General features: G+C 40.2%; 2 protein-coding genes across 6 annotated transcripts; one reads left to right on the top strand and one right to left on the bottom strand.

Moving 5' to 3' along the window:
- Positions 1–48: 48 nt before the first annotated feature.
- fam78ba (family with sequence similarity 78 member Ba) lies at positions 49–3,251 on the top strand. The gene is made up of 3 exons (XM_023292557.3): positions 49–1,262; positions 1,349–1,628; positions 2,227–3,251. The coding sequence occupies exons 1-3, from the start codon at positions 928–930 to the stop codon at positions 2,467–2,469; spliced, it is 858 nt and encodes a 285-aa protein (XP_023148325.2). The 5' UTR covers positions 49–927; the 3' UTR covers positions 2,470–3,251.
- A 1,419-nt stretch (positions 3,252–4,670) lies between these two features.
- slc35a3b (solute carrier family 35 member A3b) lies at positions 4,671–20,034 on the bottom strand. Of its 5 annotated transcripts, none has more exons than XM_023292550.2 (9): positions 18,281–18,435; positions 13,916–13,964; positions 12,625–12,871; positions 12,366–12,520; positions 10,734–10,856; positions 8,756–8,930; positions 7,672–7,790; positions 6,873–7,006; positions 4,671–5,558 (listed from the first exon to the last, which is right to left on the bottom strand). In XM_023292550.2, the coding sequence occupies exons 1-9, from the start codon at positions 18,289–18,291 to the stop codon at positions 5,462–5,464; spliced, it is 1,110 nt and encodes a 369-aa protein (XP_023148318.1). In that variant the 5' UTR covers positions 18,292–18,435; the 3' UTR covers positions 4,671–5,461. The 5 variants fall into 5 exon arrangements, with proteins under 5 accessions (XP_023148318.1, XP_023148321.1, XP_035814192.1 ...); XM_023292553.3 differs by lacking the exon at positions 18,281–18,435 and adding an exon at positions 16,836–16,940; XM_035958299.2 differs by lacking the exons at positions 13,916–13,964; positions 18,281–18,435 and adding an exon at positions 19,870–20,034.
- Positions 20,035–20,345: the final 311 nt, after the last annotated feature.

Genomic DNA, 20,345 nt, shown 5'->3' with positions numbered 1-20,345 from the left:
CCATGCACTTGTTATTTTTTTCAATGCAGAGGTCGGGTGACGCCCCTCCTCCTCTGCCTCCAACAGCATCAGCATCTCCAAAGCGAACAGGGCGACCCGCCGCTGGAGGAGGATGCTCTCCGGTCCGTTGATGCTCAGCAGCCCGACGAGACGCACCGAAGAGGCGGCCGACCGACATTGTATATAGTCGCTGCTTTTCCGCTCGTTTATGCTGCCTCGCTGCCTCCATTCATGATGCACCATTCATGCGTCCCCAAGAATGGAAGTACGCTGGGAGGGAAGCATTAAAATAGCGCGTTACAGCCCCGTCGGCTCGCCTCTATAAGCCTCTCTTTATTTTTGACGGAGCTTCTTTTCATGTAGGTCAAAGTGATGAAGACCCCGATTTTGCGTTTTGAGGGCGCCGCGCGGGTGGAGGGCTAATCCAGGGAAAAGCCAAGCAAACAAAAGGCATCGAGCCCCCCTCCTCTGACGCACCTGGCTGCCCTGTCGCCACTTGACATGACAGCGCAGAGCCGGGAGCAGAGCAGCAGGATCAAGGGGCACCGACGTGCAGCCGGACGCGCGGACTCGACTCGGAGCGGAGGAGCCTGCGGACGCTCGGCGGAGAAGCAGCAGCAGCAGCCCAGGGGAGGCCGGATTGCAGTTTCTGGGGACGAGCGCCAAGGGCAGTGCGGCAGTCAGCAGGCAGACCGGGGGGAGGAGGCTGCGGAGATCTGTGATACTTCCCCCCAAGTCAGCACTGCGAGCTCACCTCCACAACATCCTCAGCATATGATGGTGGATACTCTGATGTTTGATCAATGGTGACTGTGTTCCTCCATCAGCATTTTTCTGTCCTGCTTTTTTTTCCCTTCTTCCCATTACTGATGAATTGAAAGATTAAGATCTGCTCTTCAGGCAAGGGTGGAACCCTGAGGGGGACTGATGTGCATACTGGCCAGGTATCATCTGTTCCCTTCTTCTCTGGTTTTGCTCATCCTGCTTGCTGCCTGCACTATGGGCTGTATTCAGAGCATTGCATGCAAGCCCCGCATCAGACGGGAGAACATTGTGGTGTACGAGGTGTCCGCCTCTATTGACCAGTGTCCCACCATCATCGAGGAGAACTCACCGATTGTGCTGCGTTACAAGACGCCTTACTTCAGGGCCTCAGCAGGAGTTGTGATGCCGCCAGTGCCCCGCAATGAAACCTGGGTGGTGGGATGGATCCAAGCTTGTACCCAGATGGAGTTCTACAACACCTATGGAGATATTGGCATGTAAGTGTACAGAAGAGACTTCCAGACTAGTGCTGTGTCTGTGTGTGTGTGTGTGTGTGTGTCTGATCCTCTCCGTCCTCCTCCAGGTCCAGCTGGGAGCTACCAGAGCTCAGAGAGGGTCGGGTCAAGGCCATCAGCGACTCGGACGGCGTCAGCTACCCCTGGTACGGCAACACCACAGAGACGGTCACTCTGACCGGACCCACGTCCAAACCGTCCCGTCTGACGGTCAGCATGAATGACAACTTCTACCCCAGCGTGACCTGGGCGGTTCCCATCAGCAACAGCAACACACCCATGCTGACCCACATCACCAGGGACCAGAGTTTCATCACCTGGCTGGTGGCCATGAACTCTGTCACCAAGGTACAGGACCAAAACACAGAGAGCACCAAGGAGTCTGTGTTTAATCTGCACCAGTTTCCTTTAAGCTGCATCCACAGATCACAGACGTGTTTTGGTTGGCTGGAAATGAAAAAACACCTGCTGTTTAAAAACTACTCTAGCATTTCCACACAGACTGGCTGTGATGTAATCAGCCCATCCTGCACTTCTTTTCCTGGTGTAAAGTTACAGAGTAGCTCATCAGTGCCTTTAGTTCTCCTGAATAAATTCCCTGCAGTGGGCATCAGAAGTCAGTCCAGCATCAAGTGACTGCAGTAGTTGTGTGCCGTCTTTTTTGGAAGAGTTGGATTCTTTGTAGGATCATCTAGAGAAGGTGTTCAGGCTTGTCTTCAGTGCTGATTAAGAAATTCTGTGTCTCATTCAAATGTTCTCCTGCGTCAGCTACAATTAAAAGATCCTTAATACCACCATTCATTACTGTGCACATTAACCACATGTCTCCTTGCAGCAGGACATAATGCACAATCAAAAGAGGCTCCAACAAGATGTGCCTGAAATAGACCACACCATTCACAAACACAGTATCGACCATGCTAACATCAGGCTTCTCCTCCTGCAGGAGCGTATCGTGTTGCAGACGGTGCGGTGGCGGATGCGGGTGGACATCGCCGTGGATCCAGACATGCCTCTGGGCTCTCGGGCCTCGTTGGTGGGCCGTCCATACCAGGAACAGCCGCACATCCTCAACTACCAGGAGCCCATCCCTCCCAACGCACTGGGGAGGCCCAACGCCAACGACGCCCAAGTGCTAATGTGGAGGCCGAGGAGAGGGGCGCCACTTGTGGTCATACCGCCTAAATAAAAGGGCCTGGTAGCTTCGCAGACATAAATATAGCTGCTCTGGATTTATCCGGACAGGACCTTGTGGCTCCTGAAAGAGTCAAGTGGACTATTAAGAGAAGCCAGAGTGGATTTTACATCTTGGATCTCTGTTTGTCTACAACAAACAAGGACCTGGAGCTGCGTCAAGGCTTGTTTGAAAAGTTTTTGGACCTCCACAAAGAGTTCTGCCTGCCTTTTTAGCGAAGAAGGGACACTGTTTTTAGTCGTGCCGCAGAGGTATTAGACCCCAACAAGAACTGCATCCTGCATCCTTATGTAGACCTTATTGCATGAGAGTCAGAGGGAAAAACTGTCCGTGAAAGACGTTTAAGAATAGCATTTGTTTTGTATGACTTGATACCTGAAGACGTTTTGATTGAAAAGTCAGCCAAAAAATAACAAATCATGAGTTAAACCTCATCAGTGCCAGCAAAGGCCTTCAGCACACTCGGTACCAGAAGTAAAGGATGTATTCAGATAATTTAAAAAGAGATAAAGTATTATATGAATCTTTTTAGGTTAAGATTAATCAGATTGTATTAAGAGCACCCACTTGCCATAAAAGTCTGAAAGATAAAAGAAAAAACATCTACTGTAGTTTTCACTGGAGTTTTTTGCTGAAAACACCGAACTTATGCACCAACGTATCGTCAGCCTTTTTAGCACAACTGAAAATGTATTCAGATGGGTGTTAAACAATCGGAGAGATGAGCTGGAACTGTTACTACGTTAAATAAATAATGTCAGCCATGCTTTCAATAAGTGCAGTGTAAATGACTTGGAGTAGTGCCACAGAACAAATCTAAAACACCAGTCAGAGTCCAGGCTCGTATATATTACAGCTGGAATGGGGCCGAAGTGTACTTGGAGCGAGGATGAATTTGACGGGGCGCTAATCAGGTCATGTTGCACTTCAAAAGTTACATAAATCTAACAACAATCAGGGAATTTAAATTTACTCTTAACCCTCGTGTCGTCCTGCGGGTCAAAATTGACCCGTTTTAAAGTTTGAAAATGTGGGGAAAAAAAATATTTTCACAGTGAAATTTCTGATGTCCACATTTTCAACATTTTTGGGAAATTTTTCAACATTTTTTGGTGGGAAAAAAAAAATGTTAAAAATGTTTCCGAAGGACATTCACCAAAAAATCCACCAAAATCCAGCAAATTTCACTGGATTTTGGTAGATTTTTTGTGAATGTTTTTAAGAAAATATTAGAAGTTTTACTGATATATATGTAATCATTTTAGACATTTTTAGGATTTTACTCATTTTTTTGAAAATATTTACAAGAATTTTCTTGCCAAATTATTATTATTATTTTTTTTAAATAATACTTTTAAGGGAAACGTTTAAGGAATTATTGGAATTTTCTTCCTGAAGGTTTTGCAAATTTTCAGAAATTTGCAGATTTTTTTGGATTTTTTTCAGACAAGGAAGCAATATTTATTGGTGCCCATAAATGAGGACAACAGGAGGGTTAATGGCTTATTTAGTGTGGAATCGAACCAGCCACGGCGTCTCCTCATTTTTGTGTTTTTGCGGCAGATAAACATGGGGTGAGGATCTTCTGGTGTCACGGTCCGTCTGGTGTCTCATCTTGGGATCAGTCCAAGTCCTGGCCTGCCACTCCACAACACAAGTCACATGACTCATCCTCCATCTGTGCCTCTCTCCAGGTTTACGCCTCACCTTCCCATATGCCTGCTCTTTTTTTTCCTCGCCTGTCCCTCCACCTCATTACTGCCAATCCACAGACCTTCTCAGAAATCCACAACTATGCAAATATTAGCTGTGCAAAAACTGATCAGCCAGCAACAACGAGGTGGAAAAAATAGGCAAGGTGTGGGTTTTTTGCGCTTATATTCATCAGGGTCATTGCTGAATATATAAAAATAAAGGTTCCTACTACCGTTTAAATACGCTCGGAGGTTAAATTAGGTCGTATTAATTTGGTGTGTCTACAGTTGTCACAGCACCTTCAGCTCATTCAGCCATCTGTTGCTATAGAGACCGGTTTGGTTTTCCTGAGTGCACTGCAACTGGAAGTGAAAAAAAAAAAAACTGTTCAAAATATTCATGGGTGTGCCTCGCTGCTCTGTGTGTGTGTGCATTAGTGTGTGTTCGGGTGCTCGCAATCACACACACTTTGATGTAAGAACAGATCAAGGCAGAGCCGGTTGTTTCCTCATAAAAGATACCTTAATTTATTCATTTGTTCTCACATAAAGACCTTTGTTTTTGCATTTAAATAACCATAGATCGAGTGCTTTTGATATAAATACTCAGACTGTGAGCAGCAAGGTCAAAGCAGTCCTATCCCTTTTATATGAGACCTCATCTCATCTGGTAGAGAAAAAAAAAAGGACATTCAGCATCTTTGGACAGAAGTAACCCCTCCTCTTTGCAGCAAGTTTGCTCCTCGTTCCACCACTAGATGGAAGCTCTGTCGAGGATTTTGCTCTTTCACACTCAGGCACTATGTGAATCATTAATAATGACCTTTATGTTTTGAAAATAAACCCCATTCACCCCCATTATCCCATATCATATACATACACAAGCACTGAATTATAAAGCTTCAGTTTTAAAATATCTACAATGTCATGGTTTCCTCAAAATCTCCCTTTAAATTGCACTTATAGTATGTTTTGGTTTATTGCATCAGTATGTGTCGACGTGACAACATAGCTCCACAATTTCCCTCTTAGAAAAACCTTACCAATCTAATGTATTTCACAATATTCATCCCATCTTTTGTGCAAAGAAGCAGTTCTTTTTTCCAGAGAAGTGAATGGGCACATTCCCACACAGCTGCAGCTGTCAGACAGTAACGGGTTAAATCGCTTCTATGTTTCCCCACATCTGTAAAATCCAGATGCCACATTCATCATCACAGTTCATAGAGTCCTGCTCTGTCCAGGCTGGATGGCTGCCATCTCTCCTGTCAGGTATCACACCTCACAGAGGTCTACACTTTGATGCCGCTGCTGCTGCTGGCGGGTTTTCGCTCGTAGCCGTAAAGAAACGTGGCAGCAATTACCAGCAATGCTCCTAAGAAAAACAACCTGATAGAGAGAGAGCAGAAAGAAAGGAAATGAATAAATGAACAACTGTGCACTTAGTTCTCTTCTGCAGCTGTTAGCAGCTTAGAGGGGAAGAGGGTTTGAGCTAAATGTCATGATGTTTAGCAGGTATAATGTTTATCATTTAATAAACAATAACCATAAGGGGAAAAATTAAAAAGATTGTATTCAACATTACAAAAGCAACTTTTTGATAAAAAAAAAAATCTATGTAAAAATGCATCTTAAAAGAGCATTTCCTATTTCAGTGACAGAAGTATTGCACAAATATTGACCAAACTGTCAAATATGAACACCGTTTAAGGAGGTTATTTCTCACATTGTGATTTCATTGGCACCCCAGATTCTTCTTCATCTGACCCACAGAAACCCTATCCAGGAATTAGTCTGATTCTTAGACCCTGTGAGCATCTTCATTCCAAATCTGGACCAGATGCAGCACCTAACCTTTATTCTAAACCTGCACCGTTTAAAGCCTAAGGATTTATTTATTATACACAATGCAAGAACACAAAAATACAGAAAGGCAAATTCATAACATTCAATTTTTAAAAATTCTTCTTGATTTTTTGTTTGAAGCCAAACCATTTAAGTTTACATTTGGTGATTAGAAGTAAACACAAAGCTGAGCTGAGGCTGACGTCATTCTTGTTGCTGCTGCTTCATCACAAACCAAAGCACTGGAATTGTGACCTAAACGGTGACACTGGAAGAAAATCTAAACAAAAAGTTATGACAATCCACTCAACAGTTGTCAGTGTGTTTCAATCAAAGCCACTAAAGTCCAGATGGTGCCACTAGAATGAAGTTAAGAGATCTCCACATATATTAGGATTCCCACTAGGACTTTCACTACATGATTATAGTGGCCAAAAAACAAAAAATGAAAAGATAATAATCACCATATTTATAGAAAAGATAATTATTCTATCAGTCAAGTTAATTCTTATCTTTCTTTGCTGTGTTTTGTTTTATTTCTGGCAAATTAATTCTGCTCAAAATACAAGTGCAGAGCAATGAAGAGAGTCTGTAACCATAACTTGACTCTATGTTTTTCCAATGTTAGAGTGTCAATTAGATAATGTATCTTATATCGCAACACTTTGAATTCATCCTCTGGGCACTACGAATGCTACCCTAATAATCAATCCAACAGTTGCTGTAATATTTCAGTTTGGAGTAATGCTGCAACAAGGCTAAACAACAAAAAAAAATAAACTGATGGATGTAAGGTTTTCTACTGATAAAGTCTTTGCAAATGAAAACAAAACCTTAACAGAGCGTGCATGTATTTACCCGGTGGGGCTGAAGTCCTTCAACAGGAAATATGAGATAAGTGTGGACAGGATTATAGACAGAGAGGTGGCAAATCCTTTGAGGATGTTGTCTGCGTATTTGATGACTACTGCGACGACGAGGCCGCCCACAGCCTGCAGGCAGAAAACCCAGTGTTCCAAAGTATTCATCAAAACATGAAGTCAGACCTGTACAGAAACATGCGTGCGACTGGATGCCAATATTGGAAAGTTCTTTGTTGTTTTCTGCATAACCTGATAAACAGGAGAACATAGATGCCTTACAGACCAGACTCAGGGTTCAAATATCAGCGCTTTCTTCTCATATTTCAGATGTTTATCAGTTAACAGCTTCATCAAATAATGATTTCTTTCCTCTAAGCTTCTCACATAGTTTAATTTCAGTGGATATTCAAATGATTCAATATCTTTAATAAGTCAGTGATAGAAAACAGGTGTGTAAATCACTAATCCACAGATTAATCTCCTGTCCCTGGATATAAAACTGGATATAAGTTCAAACTTCCAGCAGCTACAACAGTAACATGCTGCTGACACACTGATAATACTAATAATAATCTAATTATGTCAAATAACTTAATATTTTAATCGCCAATACTACTAATTGTACTTCATTTCTATGCAGGACATTTACTTATAATGTAGCATTTTTTACATTGCTGCATTTGTAGCTTTTGACTGCCAGATACACTAGTTAATTTCTTTGACAACTTTACAAAAATAGATGTAAAGAATGTTCGAATGATTAGGTTGGAATGAAGTAAGACACGGTGACAAACCTGTAAGGCGACAACGATGCAGGTGACGGTGCTGTAGCCCTGAAACATCCCCGACTGTCTCACGCTTTGGCCGTCGTACACCATCATTCCTATGAAGCCCAACACAAAGCTGAACAAACCTGAAAGAGACAAATAATTCAGAAATAATACACTCACGACTGGAAATTGGATGAAGGAAAGAAAATGATTAAAGCTGACAAAATAAACCACTGGATGCTGTGCTTCACTACAATGAACAGCCCCTAGAGGTCACACACACACACACAAATACAAGGGAAAATGTAAGGCTTTTCTCAGGTTTGGCAGAAATCCAGCCAACTCCCACGGTCATAAGTTCGCCTTTAACTCCTCGCCTCTTCCTGCTAACGATCAGTTGTTCAGAGTCTGTCATCACACCGTTGTAACACATACAAACATGCCAAGAAATGCACCATGAAAGGCTGCATTGACTCAATCATGTCTGCTTTGTTGAAGGGGAGAAAGATATGAATCTGTCTGTTTGTGAGCTTTAACCTTCCGCTTCAGTCGTAAAATCAGAGGATCTCAAAGAGAGGAAAGTTTTAGAATTAAGTGAGAATGCTGCTAAATACATTTTTAGTCTCCTTACTTTGCACAAACAGTTTTAACTCAGTATATAGCTTTTTAATTGCAAAGAGAGAGACGGTTTTTAATGAGCTGGAATGAGGAGAAAACATCAAATATTCTGTGTATTAGAATAGTTCCTGCACTTATCAAACCAATCATCTAACAAGACATTACAAGGAATGGTTCTGTCATTTTAAATTACACCAGATTCATAAGAATATTGCCATTACTGTACAGACAACATCCTGACAAAGCCAACTATGAACTATTTGTGACGTGGAAGGAATATTAGACGGTCAAACTTGAAAAACTTGTTCGTTTGACACGCCTAACTCTGGCACGATCCACTGCCGCTCTTAAAGTGGCACGACAAAAGAGAAACACCAGAGGCTGCACTGCAGAAGTGATTATGGTTATCAAGACTGATTGTCATCATTAAAACGTCACCAGCACATTTCTTCCAGTACAAACCGTACAAACAGAGGTCAAAGAAGCTCACCCAGCTGTATGTTGCGAACCCAAACACTCTGTTTAGTCTCCTTGAGGATCTTCTCAAAGTAAACTCCAGCAAAACCACTGGACACGCAGGCCATCAGCACGGCCATCAGTCCTACAAACTGGGAGCCTGCAGACAGAGCCTTCTCCTCAGCGTCACCTCCAGAGTCCGAGGGCCACTGTGGAGGGAAAACATGGATGAACACATGCAGACAGGAAGGAAGAGTTCTCAAAATCTGCGCTGGACAAACTAGTGTAACTCGTTGATGAGGTAATGAAGTCATAGTCATTCCACACACGTGACTTAAATGCACAATTGCAATATAAAAGTTAGAATTCACTGATTTAGATCAACCTTTAAAGGTGGAAGCAGTAATTTGATGGGTTGGGTTGACATAATAATGAGGATAATTGCATCAGCTTAACCTTTTGATGCACAACATGGGTCAAGAGACACACAATTTCCATTGAATATGGGTCATTTGTGAGCCACACTGTGCATCAAAGGGTTAATACAGTGTGTAATTTAAGTTCAAAGTTCTGCATTCGTTGATTTAAGGCAAAATTCACATTACAATAACGGAAAGAAATGATTTGATACTTTCCTCTACCTACTATACATGTCTGGACAGTTTCAGTTATGAATGTGTGTTATATCAAACATGATACAAAGGACATTTCAAGCCGAGTATCACTTCTTTTATAATCAAACTCCACTAAACCCGTGAATTTGGGCTTATTTTAGTTGTGATATAAGCAACAACGCATCATGCAGTTTAGTACTTTTGCTAAAACAGTTGATGGAATATGTTGCACTATTGCATGTAGCTAATGCTGGTCATATGTAGCAGTGGATACCATTTAGTTTAGCAAACAGAGTTTCATACGACAAATCTTATCCAGAGAAAGCTTTTCATGCCCATTTCTAATTTGTGCGGAAACTTTTTTTTATTGTTTTGCTTTAAAGATTTAAATATTGTGTGTTGAACCACACGCACTGCGGTTCAAAATAAAACAAAAACTAAAACAACAATTCTGTTTTTTAACAGCTCCAACATGAACAAAAACATTAAAAAGTCAAAACCACTGAAGCAAGTCAATTTTCATGATGTTTGTGTACTTAACAGCTTGTGTTCATAATTATGGTAATTAAGTAATTAAGCAACACAAAAATTCCTTTCAAATAACATGGAAAAATGAGTCAGAACAACATTTCATGAGTATTCAGCTTAAGGATTTGTGTTTATGCCGCCAACCCTATAATGTTAATTAAGAATACCTTTGATTGAAGAGGAAAAGTTAATTCTTCTAACTCAGTGTAGATTGGTGGTCGGACAAAACAAGCTGTCTGACCTCAGAAAGACTGATGCAAACTATTGCATTATTCTTTTTTACTTAGCCCAGCAATCATTTTTTAGAGTGTGGAAACACGGCAAATTACAACATGAGAAATCTTATAGCAGCTGAAGCTTTGTCTTTGTATGTTGCTCAGAGACTTTGAGGTATCGGTGTGTGAATACAGTCACTGTGACGACACTCATTGGTTTGGAACATGGTTGTCATCTTGTCTTTTTTGTAATTAGACATAACAAGGAAAGAGTGGATCTGACTAGGAACTCTACACATGCCCATATGGTGGCAACTTTTCACTCACAAAGTAGCCATATCCAAAAACATGCTGTGCTTTAGTGCATGTTTTACTCTAAATAGGACCATAATTTACAAAATGAACAGCATGTTGTATTGAAGGAGTCTTGAAACTATTGATGAAGCCCATAAATTCATTAGGAAAATATTTACTGAGGTAACAAATGGAGTAAAAAAGTGGAGCCATTTTCTAGTAGACTTTTATACAATCAGACATTTTTGCTTCCAGTGGAGTCGCCCCCTGCTGGCCATCAGAAGGAAGGCAGGTTTAAGCCGCTTTGCATTGGATTCATCAGTCTTTTTACATTGTGCTCACTGTGTCTTTCTGCTGGTACCTGCACTAGAGTGACTCCAGCCATTAACAAAAGCAGCGAGAGCCACTGGTACAAGCCCAACCTCTTCCCCAGCATTGAAACAGAGAAGAGCGCTGTGGTGAGGATCTTCAACTGGTATGTGACCTGTGTGGAGCACAAAAACATACACCAAATAAATAAAACGCTTACTATAGCATAGAGGTAGCCAGGTATGTAAATATGACTGGAGAACAAAAGCTACAGCAAACACCATCCTATGTACTAGAACTAGTTTCCTACAATTCTCCTATAGTTTGTAGTTCGTCCAGGTGATCTGAAATATCACAATAGGGTTTTCTATTTATAATGTATCTCACCCCAGAGGTCCCTGTAAGACAGAGGTGTCAAACATGCGGCCTGTGGGTCCAATCCGGCCCGCAGGACGACTTTGCAAAGTGTAAAAATTACAGAGATGACATTAACTGCAAAGTGCAAATTTGTAAAACTATAAATTTAATATAATTTCTAGATCATGACAAGTTGTTTTCATCATAAAGTACTAGATTATTCATTGTTCTTTTGTCATCTTGTGTCTCATTTTTGTAATATTTTGTCTTGTTTTTGTTGTTTTTTGTCTGACTTTTATCGTTCATCTCATGTTTTGTCGTTTGGTTTCTCGTTTGTGTTTCCTTTTTGTCTCGCTTGTGTTTTTGTCGTATTTTTGTCATTTTGTGTTTCACTTCATTCGATGTTTTGTATCATTTTTCTTGTTCTGCGTTTCCTTTTTGTCTCGCTTGTGCTAGTCTACCTTTTTGTTGTTTAGTGTCACTGAAGGGCTAAAGACTCATATTAACCCTCATGTCTTCATTTATGGGCACCAAAAAATATTGTTTCTTTGTCTGAAAAAAATCCCAAAATTCAGCAAAAAATTCTCCAAATTTCTGAAAATTTGCAAAACCTTCACTAAGAAAATTCCAATAATTCCTTAAAAGGGTCCCTTAAAAGTTCTATTTTTTTAAAAAATCCCCCAAATTTGGCAAGAAAATTCTTGTAAATATTTTCAAAAAAATGATTAAAAACCTTCCAAAAAAATTCCTAAAAATATCTAAAATGATTACATATATATCAGTAAAACTTCTAATATTTTCTTTAAGAACATTCACATAAAAATCAACCAAAATCCAGCGAATTTCGCTGGATTTTGGTTGATTTTTATGTGAATGTCCTTAAGAAACATTTTTAACATTTCTTTTTTTCCACCAAAAAATGTTCAAAGATTTCCCAAAAATGTTGAAAATGCGGACATCAGAAGTTTAACTGTGAAAATATTTTTCTTCTCCACATTTTCAAACTTTTCAAATGGGTCAATTTTGACCCACAGGACGACACAAGGGTTAAATAACATCAGAACTAAAGACGTGACCACAGTCTCTAGTTTTTGGTAAATATGTTTGTTTAAGCAACCTTTCTAGTAGAACAAAGCTGAGTATCTGATACCCACAAATCAGAGTGGAGTTTATTACTTAAAGTGTGGGTTTCTAAAAGGGTTTCTAAGGATATCTGTACTTTGTAAGACATGTGCCAAACCATTGAGAAACCAGTTCAGTTACACACAGACGCAGTGACCCCAAACCAGCAGTACATTCATTCATTCATTCATTCATCGTGTGTAACCTGATATGTGGCTGCGTCCAGGTTGGACAAGGCGACATAGAGCAGATTGTTCTGCAGCGTGTAGATCCCTGCAGGAACGGCCAGCTTCAGGGTCTCCACGGGTTTGTTCACAATCTCCTCCTTCAACAGCTGGTTCATTGCCCGCATGTTATAATCTGACAGAGACGGAGAGAGTGTTGTCAGAGAAGGACCACCTATGAAGTTTATGAAGCAGACTGGGGTAAATAACGGCGTGAAATCTACTTTTACAAACACTCACTGTTCTCCATTAAGACGAGGAAGGTGCAGGTGATGATTTTGAGCACCTCGGCCGACACCACGGCGGAGGAGGCCAGGTATCGGGGGCCGTCCTCCTTCAGGGTTCGGGAGTAACGCATGGTGAGAACCAGCGAGGTGGTCTGCAGCACCAGCACACCCAGAGACACGTACTTCAGCCTGGAGGTGTGAGATGAGGACGAGACCATGACGGGGGGCTCTGTGTCGGAGTCAGCAGCCGGCGGGGGATCCTTTAGGGCGGATAGAAACAAAATGAGAAGGCAAAAATCAGGCTCAGCGAGAGAAAGCAGACACTCCTGTATCCCTGCTTCTCCTAATCTCAGGGAGAGTCCTTAACCCTCGTGTCATCCTGCGGATCAAAATTGACCCGTTTTAAAGTTTGAAAATGTGGGAAAAAAATATTTTCACAGTGAAATTTCTGATGACCACATTTTCAACATTTTTGGGAAATCTTTGAACATTTTTTGGTGGAAAAAAAAGAAATGTTAAAAATGTTTCTTAAGAACATTCACATAAAAATCAAACAAAATCCAGCAAAATTCGCTAAAATATTAGAAGTTTTACTGATATATACTTTAGATATTTTTAGCATTTTTTTGGAAGATTTTTACTCATTTTTTGAAAATATTTACAAGAATTTTCTTGTTGAATTTGGAGGATTTTTTAAAAACATCATTTTAAAGGAATTATTGAAATTTTCTGAAGGTTTTGCACATTTTGGGGAATTTTTTGCTGAATTTTTTTTTTCAGACAAGGAAACAATATTTTTTGGTGCCCGAAAATGAGGACAACAGGAGGGTTAAAGGGCAACTTCACCACTTCCACTGACATCAATTTACTTGTCTGTAAAATATCTTGTGTTGTCATCCCATCATTCCAGAATCCAGAATTTTCTTGCCAAATTTGGGGAATTTTTTTTTTTTTTAAATAAAACTTTTAAGGGAAATTTTTAAGGAATTACTGGAATTTTCTTCGCGAAGGTTTTGCAAATTTACAGAAATTTCGGGGATTTTTTTGCTGAATTTTGGGATTTTTTTCAGACAAGGAAACAATATTTTCAGTGCCTGTAAATGAAGACAACAGGAGGGTTAAACAAGAGGCAGAAAAAGGAAGGCTGCCAGAGTGTCCTTAAGCAAGAAACCAACGTCTGATTTGAGATAGCCTGAGCTGAGTGGTAAACAGACAGAAGAGAGTGTGAAGAGTCAGAGAAAAAGAGAAAGCGAATGCAGAGGGATCAGGGCTGTAGTTAAAGAGTTGTTCAACAGAAGGCTAACTTGTCCAGCCTGCGGTGGTGCCATGCATTCCTGTGACCGGCCTGCAGTCCTGCAGCACATGGAGCACAGATGAACAGTAAAAGTAACACAGCTGACACCAGTCCTGTACTCAGTAATAGTAGGTAGTTATTTACCGTCATTTTTCTACTGTGATATCAGTTCTAAACACATTTTTATGCACATTTTCAAGTATGGCACAGAATTTTTTCGTTTTTTTACAGAATGTTGTGCAAAATAAAGAATTTGAATGAATCACATGCAAAAATATGAGATCTTTAAGCCTGGATTTGGTCGAGTTTCTCACAAAGTAATGAGATATTTTAAAAAGATAACCTTCAGGAGGCAGTAAAAATACAAAATTTACTAAATCTTTCTATATTTGATTTAAAATATCACTTTTACTTTATATAAGTTTTCATAAAAATTGGCTCCAAATGTTGTCAGATTTTTATATCATACATGATTATCCACATGATTAGTTCAAGGACTGTCAGAAAGTCTGTCCTCCAGCAAGATCCAGGAGGTAGGAAGCAAATCCACAGCCTTCAGTTTCCCTTTATACAAAAACTGTTAGATTTCTTAATCATATCTGTTGCACATGTCAAGTTCTACTTCATACTTGTGTTCATGACTTCTTCGGTGCAGTTACCTATATTTTAAGATGCCCTAAAAATGTCATTAAAGGTGTTTTACAGCCTGTAATTGCTAGAAACAGCCTGAGTACTCATAACTGCAGGAATGTAAGCTGTCTGGGAGGATCCATCAATCACATGGTCCATTTCTGCAGTTTTTCGTCAATATTTTCAATAGCTTTTAGTGAACTTTTATATAACTGGCGTTCAGAATTCAAGAGTTTTACTTGGAATGGATCATTTTTACATTGTTTTAGTGGTACGTTGAGTAAAGGATCAAAATAGAATACACAAACATTCGCCGTGTCATGACTCGATTACAACAATATTCAACAGGTTTAATTTCCTTTCTTACAAAACTGTTTGTGTCTCATCAATTAGCGCTCAGCTAAACATCAAACACACTATCTTGTGTTTATAAGCTATCAGATATAACAGATAACTGACCCGTCTCATAGTGCTGGCATCTTGCAGGTTTGAACACAAACACTCTTCTCTCTTTTGTGTCACATTTCCTGACTGAAGCATTTTATCTCTCAACAGCTACTTCCACTTGTCTTGGTCACCTCGTCCACATGGCCCCAAATTTCAAAATTACGTGTGCAGAGAGCAGAGCATTCACAGAAGCAAACCACACTGAGGTTTGCAGTGTTTCACTTCTCGAGTCGCAGAGTTTCCTGCAGCCTCCTGCAGGAATAGAACCTTCTCTGGTTTGAAAGGTAAAAGTGTGGGACTCACTCAGGTGGGTTGTTTTTCATTGCATGGTTGCTAATTAACTTGCTCCTGCCAATGTATCACCGCTACCTTTAAACAGTTATGTACCTGGTTCTTCCCTAATGTCACTGTAAAATGCCATTGTCACATTTGAAACACACAAGCTTAGTTATTTATTAATGTGAGAGTGAATCTGTTTTACTGACTAGTTCAGAGACCAAATTCACCGAGTCATGTTGTAATGTGCTCCTCCAGCTTCCTCAATGGTAAATACTCAGTCTTAGTAAAAAGAGGATGTTCAACAGGTCACGGAGGCTGCTGAAGTTCTGACAGAACAGGAGGTGTGGTGTGTTCAACACACTGACCTCCTTATGCAACAGCTCGGCTCAGCAGAGGGGCACAATCCTCCTCTGTCAGCCTCCCACACACCCAACTAACTCTCCTGAGTCTCACCAAGCACATTTAAGAACTTTTATTTTTAGTCGTCTTCTGTGCTCTTTTTTATGCAATGATTTTAGAAGTTTTACCTAAGACAGCTGCAGGAATATCGAACATTTCATCTTTAACCTTGTAAAACCAACTGTTGCAGAAATACAGATTTATTTTTTTAAATTATTTGTATTTCACACACACACACACACACACACACACACATATATGTATATACATATATATATATACACACACACACACACAAGATGCAAATAATAAGCAATAGACTGCACATTATTTGCATTGACGTGAGTTATTAAAAGCAGGTCACATGAGCACAAGCTATTCAAAAACATCCCAGAGAGCAATGATATGCACACTGACTGAGCTACTGCACAGTCTGGGAACACGTGTATAAGAATCAATGCACTACTTCATCACATTTCAGAGGGAATTATTGTCCTTAGACTATCAAGCAGCCAGCAAAATGACAAAACAAGGCAGGATTTTTTCTTAAAGTCTCACTCACATCTTTGACTTAACCTCCAAAAAATAATCTGTGTATCAAACTTCAATGTTTAGAGATTTTGTTAGATGAAAACAATCCCTTCATACCTTAAAATGTAATGTAACTCAACACTAACACACTGTAGCAACAGCTCAAGCACACCAGCTCACCTGCAACAATCCCTACTACACAAATCTGTCTTTTCACATCAGTACGCTGCAGCTTGAAGGTAGAAAAGCTCATGATATCAACATTCATCATGTAGTAACACCAAAAAATACAACCTGGATTTCACCAGAAGGAGTCTTTAAGATCTCAACAACTTGTTCCACTGCTGCCACGTGGCTGGTTTGTCCTCCCACTTGTCTTCTACACAACCACTTTTGACAGCACAGAGAACAAGCTTCTCGTGTCACAAATGATTGCTCATTGCATTGAGAAATGTAATTCTAAACCATGAACCACTCCTCTGAATCCAAACGCTCCTAACAACACAACACACAGTGAAAAATGTCTCTTTGTGTGCACTACGGAGGTCAACACCCAACACCATTTGCGCCTGATATTCACCGGTAGCTCAAACTCCACATTCAATTCACCAGAGACCAGAAAAGAAGCAGAAAACCTCACAAACCTTCTCCGCAAACATGTTCCAACACATACGGCGAATGTGTTGTTCTTCTGGAGCCTCACTGAGACAACCTGCTCAGCAGACGCCCCTCAGGTAAGTAAACAGGTTAGATGAGGAACACACTTTGTAGGTATGAAACAACTGAACCAATGACAAGAAAGACTGGTCACGTGTGCCAACAGAGGCATGCAGTGGTGAAGGAATAGTGCTGATAGGTGGTATTGGAAGGACGCTCAGAAAAGGAGGAGCTGCGGGTCAAACTGGAAGCCTTTGGTTTAAAATGCTGCAGAATGAAGGAAAACTGCCTGAAAGCATGTTTCTGAGGCGGCGTAATTTTTAAAGCACAACAATTAAATATAGTTAACGTCATGATTGGAAAACACACCAAGCCAATAATCCTCCACTGTTCTGAGAGGAAATCAATAAATTGGGAATAACCGTAGAAGTCTTTCAATCTTAAAAGTAGAAATGAGTTTGAACCTGAAAGTAGGAGCAGATGAATGCCTGATGTCTTTGTTCAGAAACTCATTTCACCTAAAATTTGCCGACTTCTTCAGATTTATTAGATGAGTTGAAGAGAAATCTGAACCAATTATCTAACATTTTTAGAAAGTTCAGTGAAATTTGCTACAAACAGAACAAAACTGAAGACACCTGGAGTCGTCGCTTTTAAACATGCATTTCTGTTCAATGAATTTTTGTTTTAAATGCAGCATTTTTCCTTCTGCATGATAGAAATCTCATCCAGAAAGGATCAAGCCCGCTCAGTCACAGTGAAACTGACCTCAGTACAGTGAACGCATTATATTCTCTGGTATTTCCATGCTTGGTTGACTCCGTATTTACAATATTTGGTTAATGAGCATAAGGGCAGCAGAAAAAAAAAAAAACACAAGACCACATCAATGATATTCACTGCAGAAAGTGAATCAACAGGTTTTAAACGTCATCAGCCTTCTGGTTGGATTCAGAGAGGTTTGCCTGGATGTTATAAAGTGTATAAATCACCGCACAGTTGCGCTGGTTGGTTGTAAAAATGCTAAACAATGTGCAAACAGGTTGGTTTACAACTCCCTCTGGTGTTAAATAACATCATATTCATTCTCCTACCATTCAGTGACTTCGCTCCTGAAGTGAAGGAATCTAATTTACACCTGAACAGTTCAGCTCGAGCATTTCTCTGATGGTTTTAAAGGGCTGAATCTGCCGGGGATCAGGAGAGAAGGAACCAAGTGCAGACAACAAGGACAAGCAGGTTGAGGCAAAAGAAAAAGTTTAATCGGGAGCAAACAGAAAGCAGCTGGGGGTTCAGGGTGTGAAAAAAATCAAAAACTGAAAGTCCAAGTAAATGTCAAGAGTCACTAAACCAGAGGAAAATCAAAACTCCAAGCTCAAAAAACACAAATTTGGTGAGAAAAAATTCAAAATCCAAGATGCAAAACACTAACCTGGTCAACATGAAGAGCAATTGGAGCAAACAGAGGGATTCAGACTGGAAAAGTCCACGAATAAACAGGAGAAACTGACAAAAACTGTGGAAAAGACGAGACTGTTTGTAGACTGAGACGAGACGAGACGAGACACAGGTGAGTCAGGAGAAACAGGTGAAACTGTTCAGGATCATCAGGAAGGAGGGCAACTGAGAAACAAAAGGAGGAAGTAAAAACACAAGAGACGCACTCGGAGAGCGATCAATACAAAATAAAACAGGAAATAAACAGAACAAAACTCAAGATGGTGACAGAACCTGAGGAGAGTTTCTCAAGTTCTGGTGTTATAGATGGAGGTAAAATCACAGTAAAAACACATATTATTCATTTTAAATGACTGCAAGAGGCAAAACACAGAAATATTTATCTGAATGTTTAATTTCAATGAGTTTCTGACTTATGAAGTAATAAAATTGAACTGTAATTAAAACTTGAATTAAAAAATATGCATACTATTAATCTACATTGTTGCATTAGCATGATTAGAAGAAAAGTAGTTAAAAGATGAACATATATTTAAATTAGGCATTATTATACATTATTATTATTAGGCATATTATACAATTATGGAGTCGAATCCTGAGTTACAGAAAACTTATCAAGATTCAAAGATCTTTAGATGCACAGCTGAAAACAAGCATCCTTCAGATTTAAAAACATCCAAGACATCAACATCCATCCTATACCGTGTTCATTCTGTGAGCTAAGAACACCTACAGTAGATAAAATGTCTGTTCAGAATCCAGAAAGGTTTTTTGGGGGGCTTGACACAATAATAAGGGCAATCAATTGAGATCAAACTATAATGATCAGCACCGAGTTTTGCAAGTTTCCACTTCATCTCTGAATATCAAAACTGATTTTTTTGACGAATCTCGACATCCTCACAAACCAAAATGAGACAAAACTACCACAAATTCAGCAGCAGACTACGTTTTCATTTTCCTTTTTTCTTGAACTTTTCCAAACCTGATGATCAGAAAACACAGAAAGGCAGTGTTGGACTTCAAACAAAGCCGAGTCTGTGGCTGCTGCTGAAGGTTCGACCTCCACCTTCAGGAGAATTAGGGACCAGAGTTCTGAGAATCGGCGACCATAACCAGGTAAACCAGGACTGCAGGGACAAACAGGTCAAAAGATGTGAAGATCTGCTGACATTTTGGGAACGGAAGACATTCTGTGTTCAACTAGTGATGATCTGCACCTTCTGCTCTGAAACCTTCCTTCATTTGTTCAATAGGAGTTGCCTTGAACAAATATTGAATTTAATCATTATCACCAGGATCTGTTAAAAGTTAAACCAGCCTGAGATTGAAAGCAGTGTGAGAATAAATGAACTGAATGAACAGTAATTACAAGCTTCTCTGGAGGTTATTACTTGTTGTCTGTTGCTGATGACAGAGTAATTAAATCAAACGGTCCCTGAAGGCATCGTGGCACGTAACAAGCTTAGCCGAGAGGGAAAATCACATATGTAGCTTCTAATGTGCCTCATGTAAACTCATGAAAGAGTCGCTTCACGCTTTCTCCTTCCACCAGAGTCCTACCTGCAGGGCTGAGCTCAGCTGCGGACGTGGAGGAGGACAGTCTGCCGTCACTCATTCACCGGATCGTCCCGTTCATGCTCCTCTCTTTATTCTGTCCTACGAATCCGAGTGAGACTTGCAGCCGGTATCACCGAAGCGCAGGAAAGAGTTTCAGCTCTGAGTTGTAAATGAAGTCTGTGTTTCTACGCTCTGGTCTGAGTTTGTCCTCTGCAGGCTGCTGGATGAATGAACCCTCATGGACGGACCGGAGACTGACAAAGTTTGGTGACACCTGCTGAAAAAATGTTGCATTATTAGCCTGCAAAAAATTTTAAAAAATTAAAAAAAAAAAAAAAAGGGGGGGGGGGACGAGTGCAAACAGAAAGCGCAAACTTTAAGCTAAGTATTTCATATACTGATTTCTGTATAATGATGCTAATGTGTGTGTGTGTGTGTAATGGTATTATTTATAACAGATAGATAGATAGATAGATAGA

Source organism: Amphiprion ocellaris, chromosome 10 (assembly GCF_022539595.1).
Source record: "Amphiprion ocellaris isolate individual 3 ecotype Okinawa chromosome 10, ASM2253959v1, whole genome shotgun sequence".
In the NCBI taxonomy this organism is placed as follows: Eukaryota; Metazoa; Chordata; class Actinopteri; family Pomacentridae; genus Amphiprion; species Amphiprion ocellaris.
The sequence above is the reverse complement of the archived record's forward strand: the minus strand, read 5'-3'. Positions and strand labels throughout refer to the sequence as shown.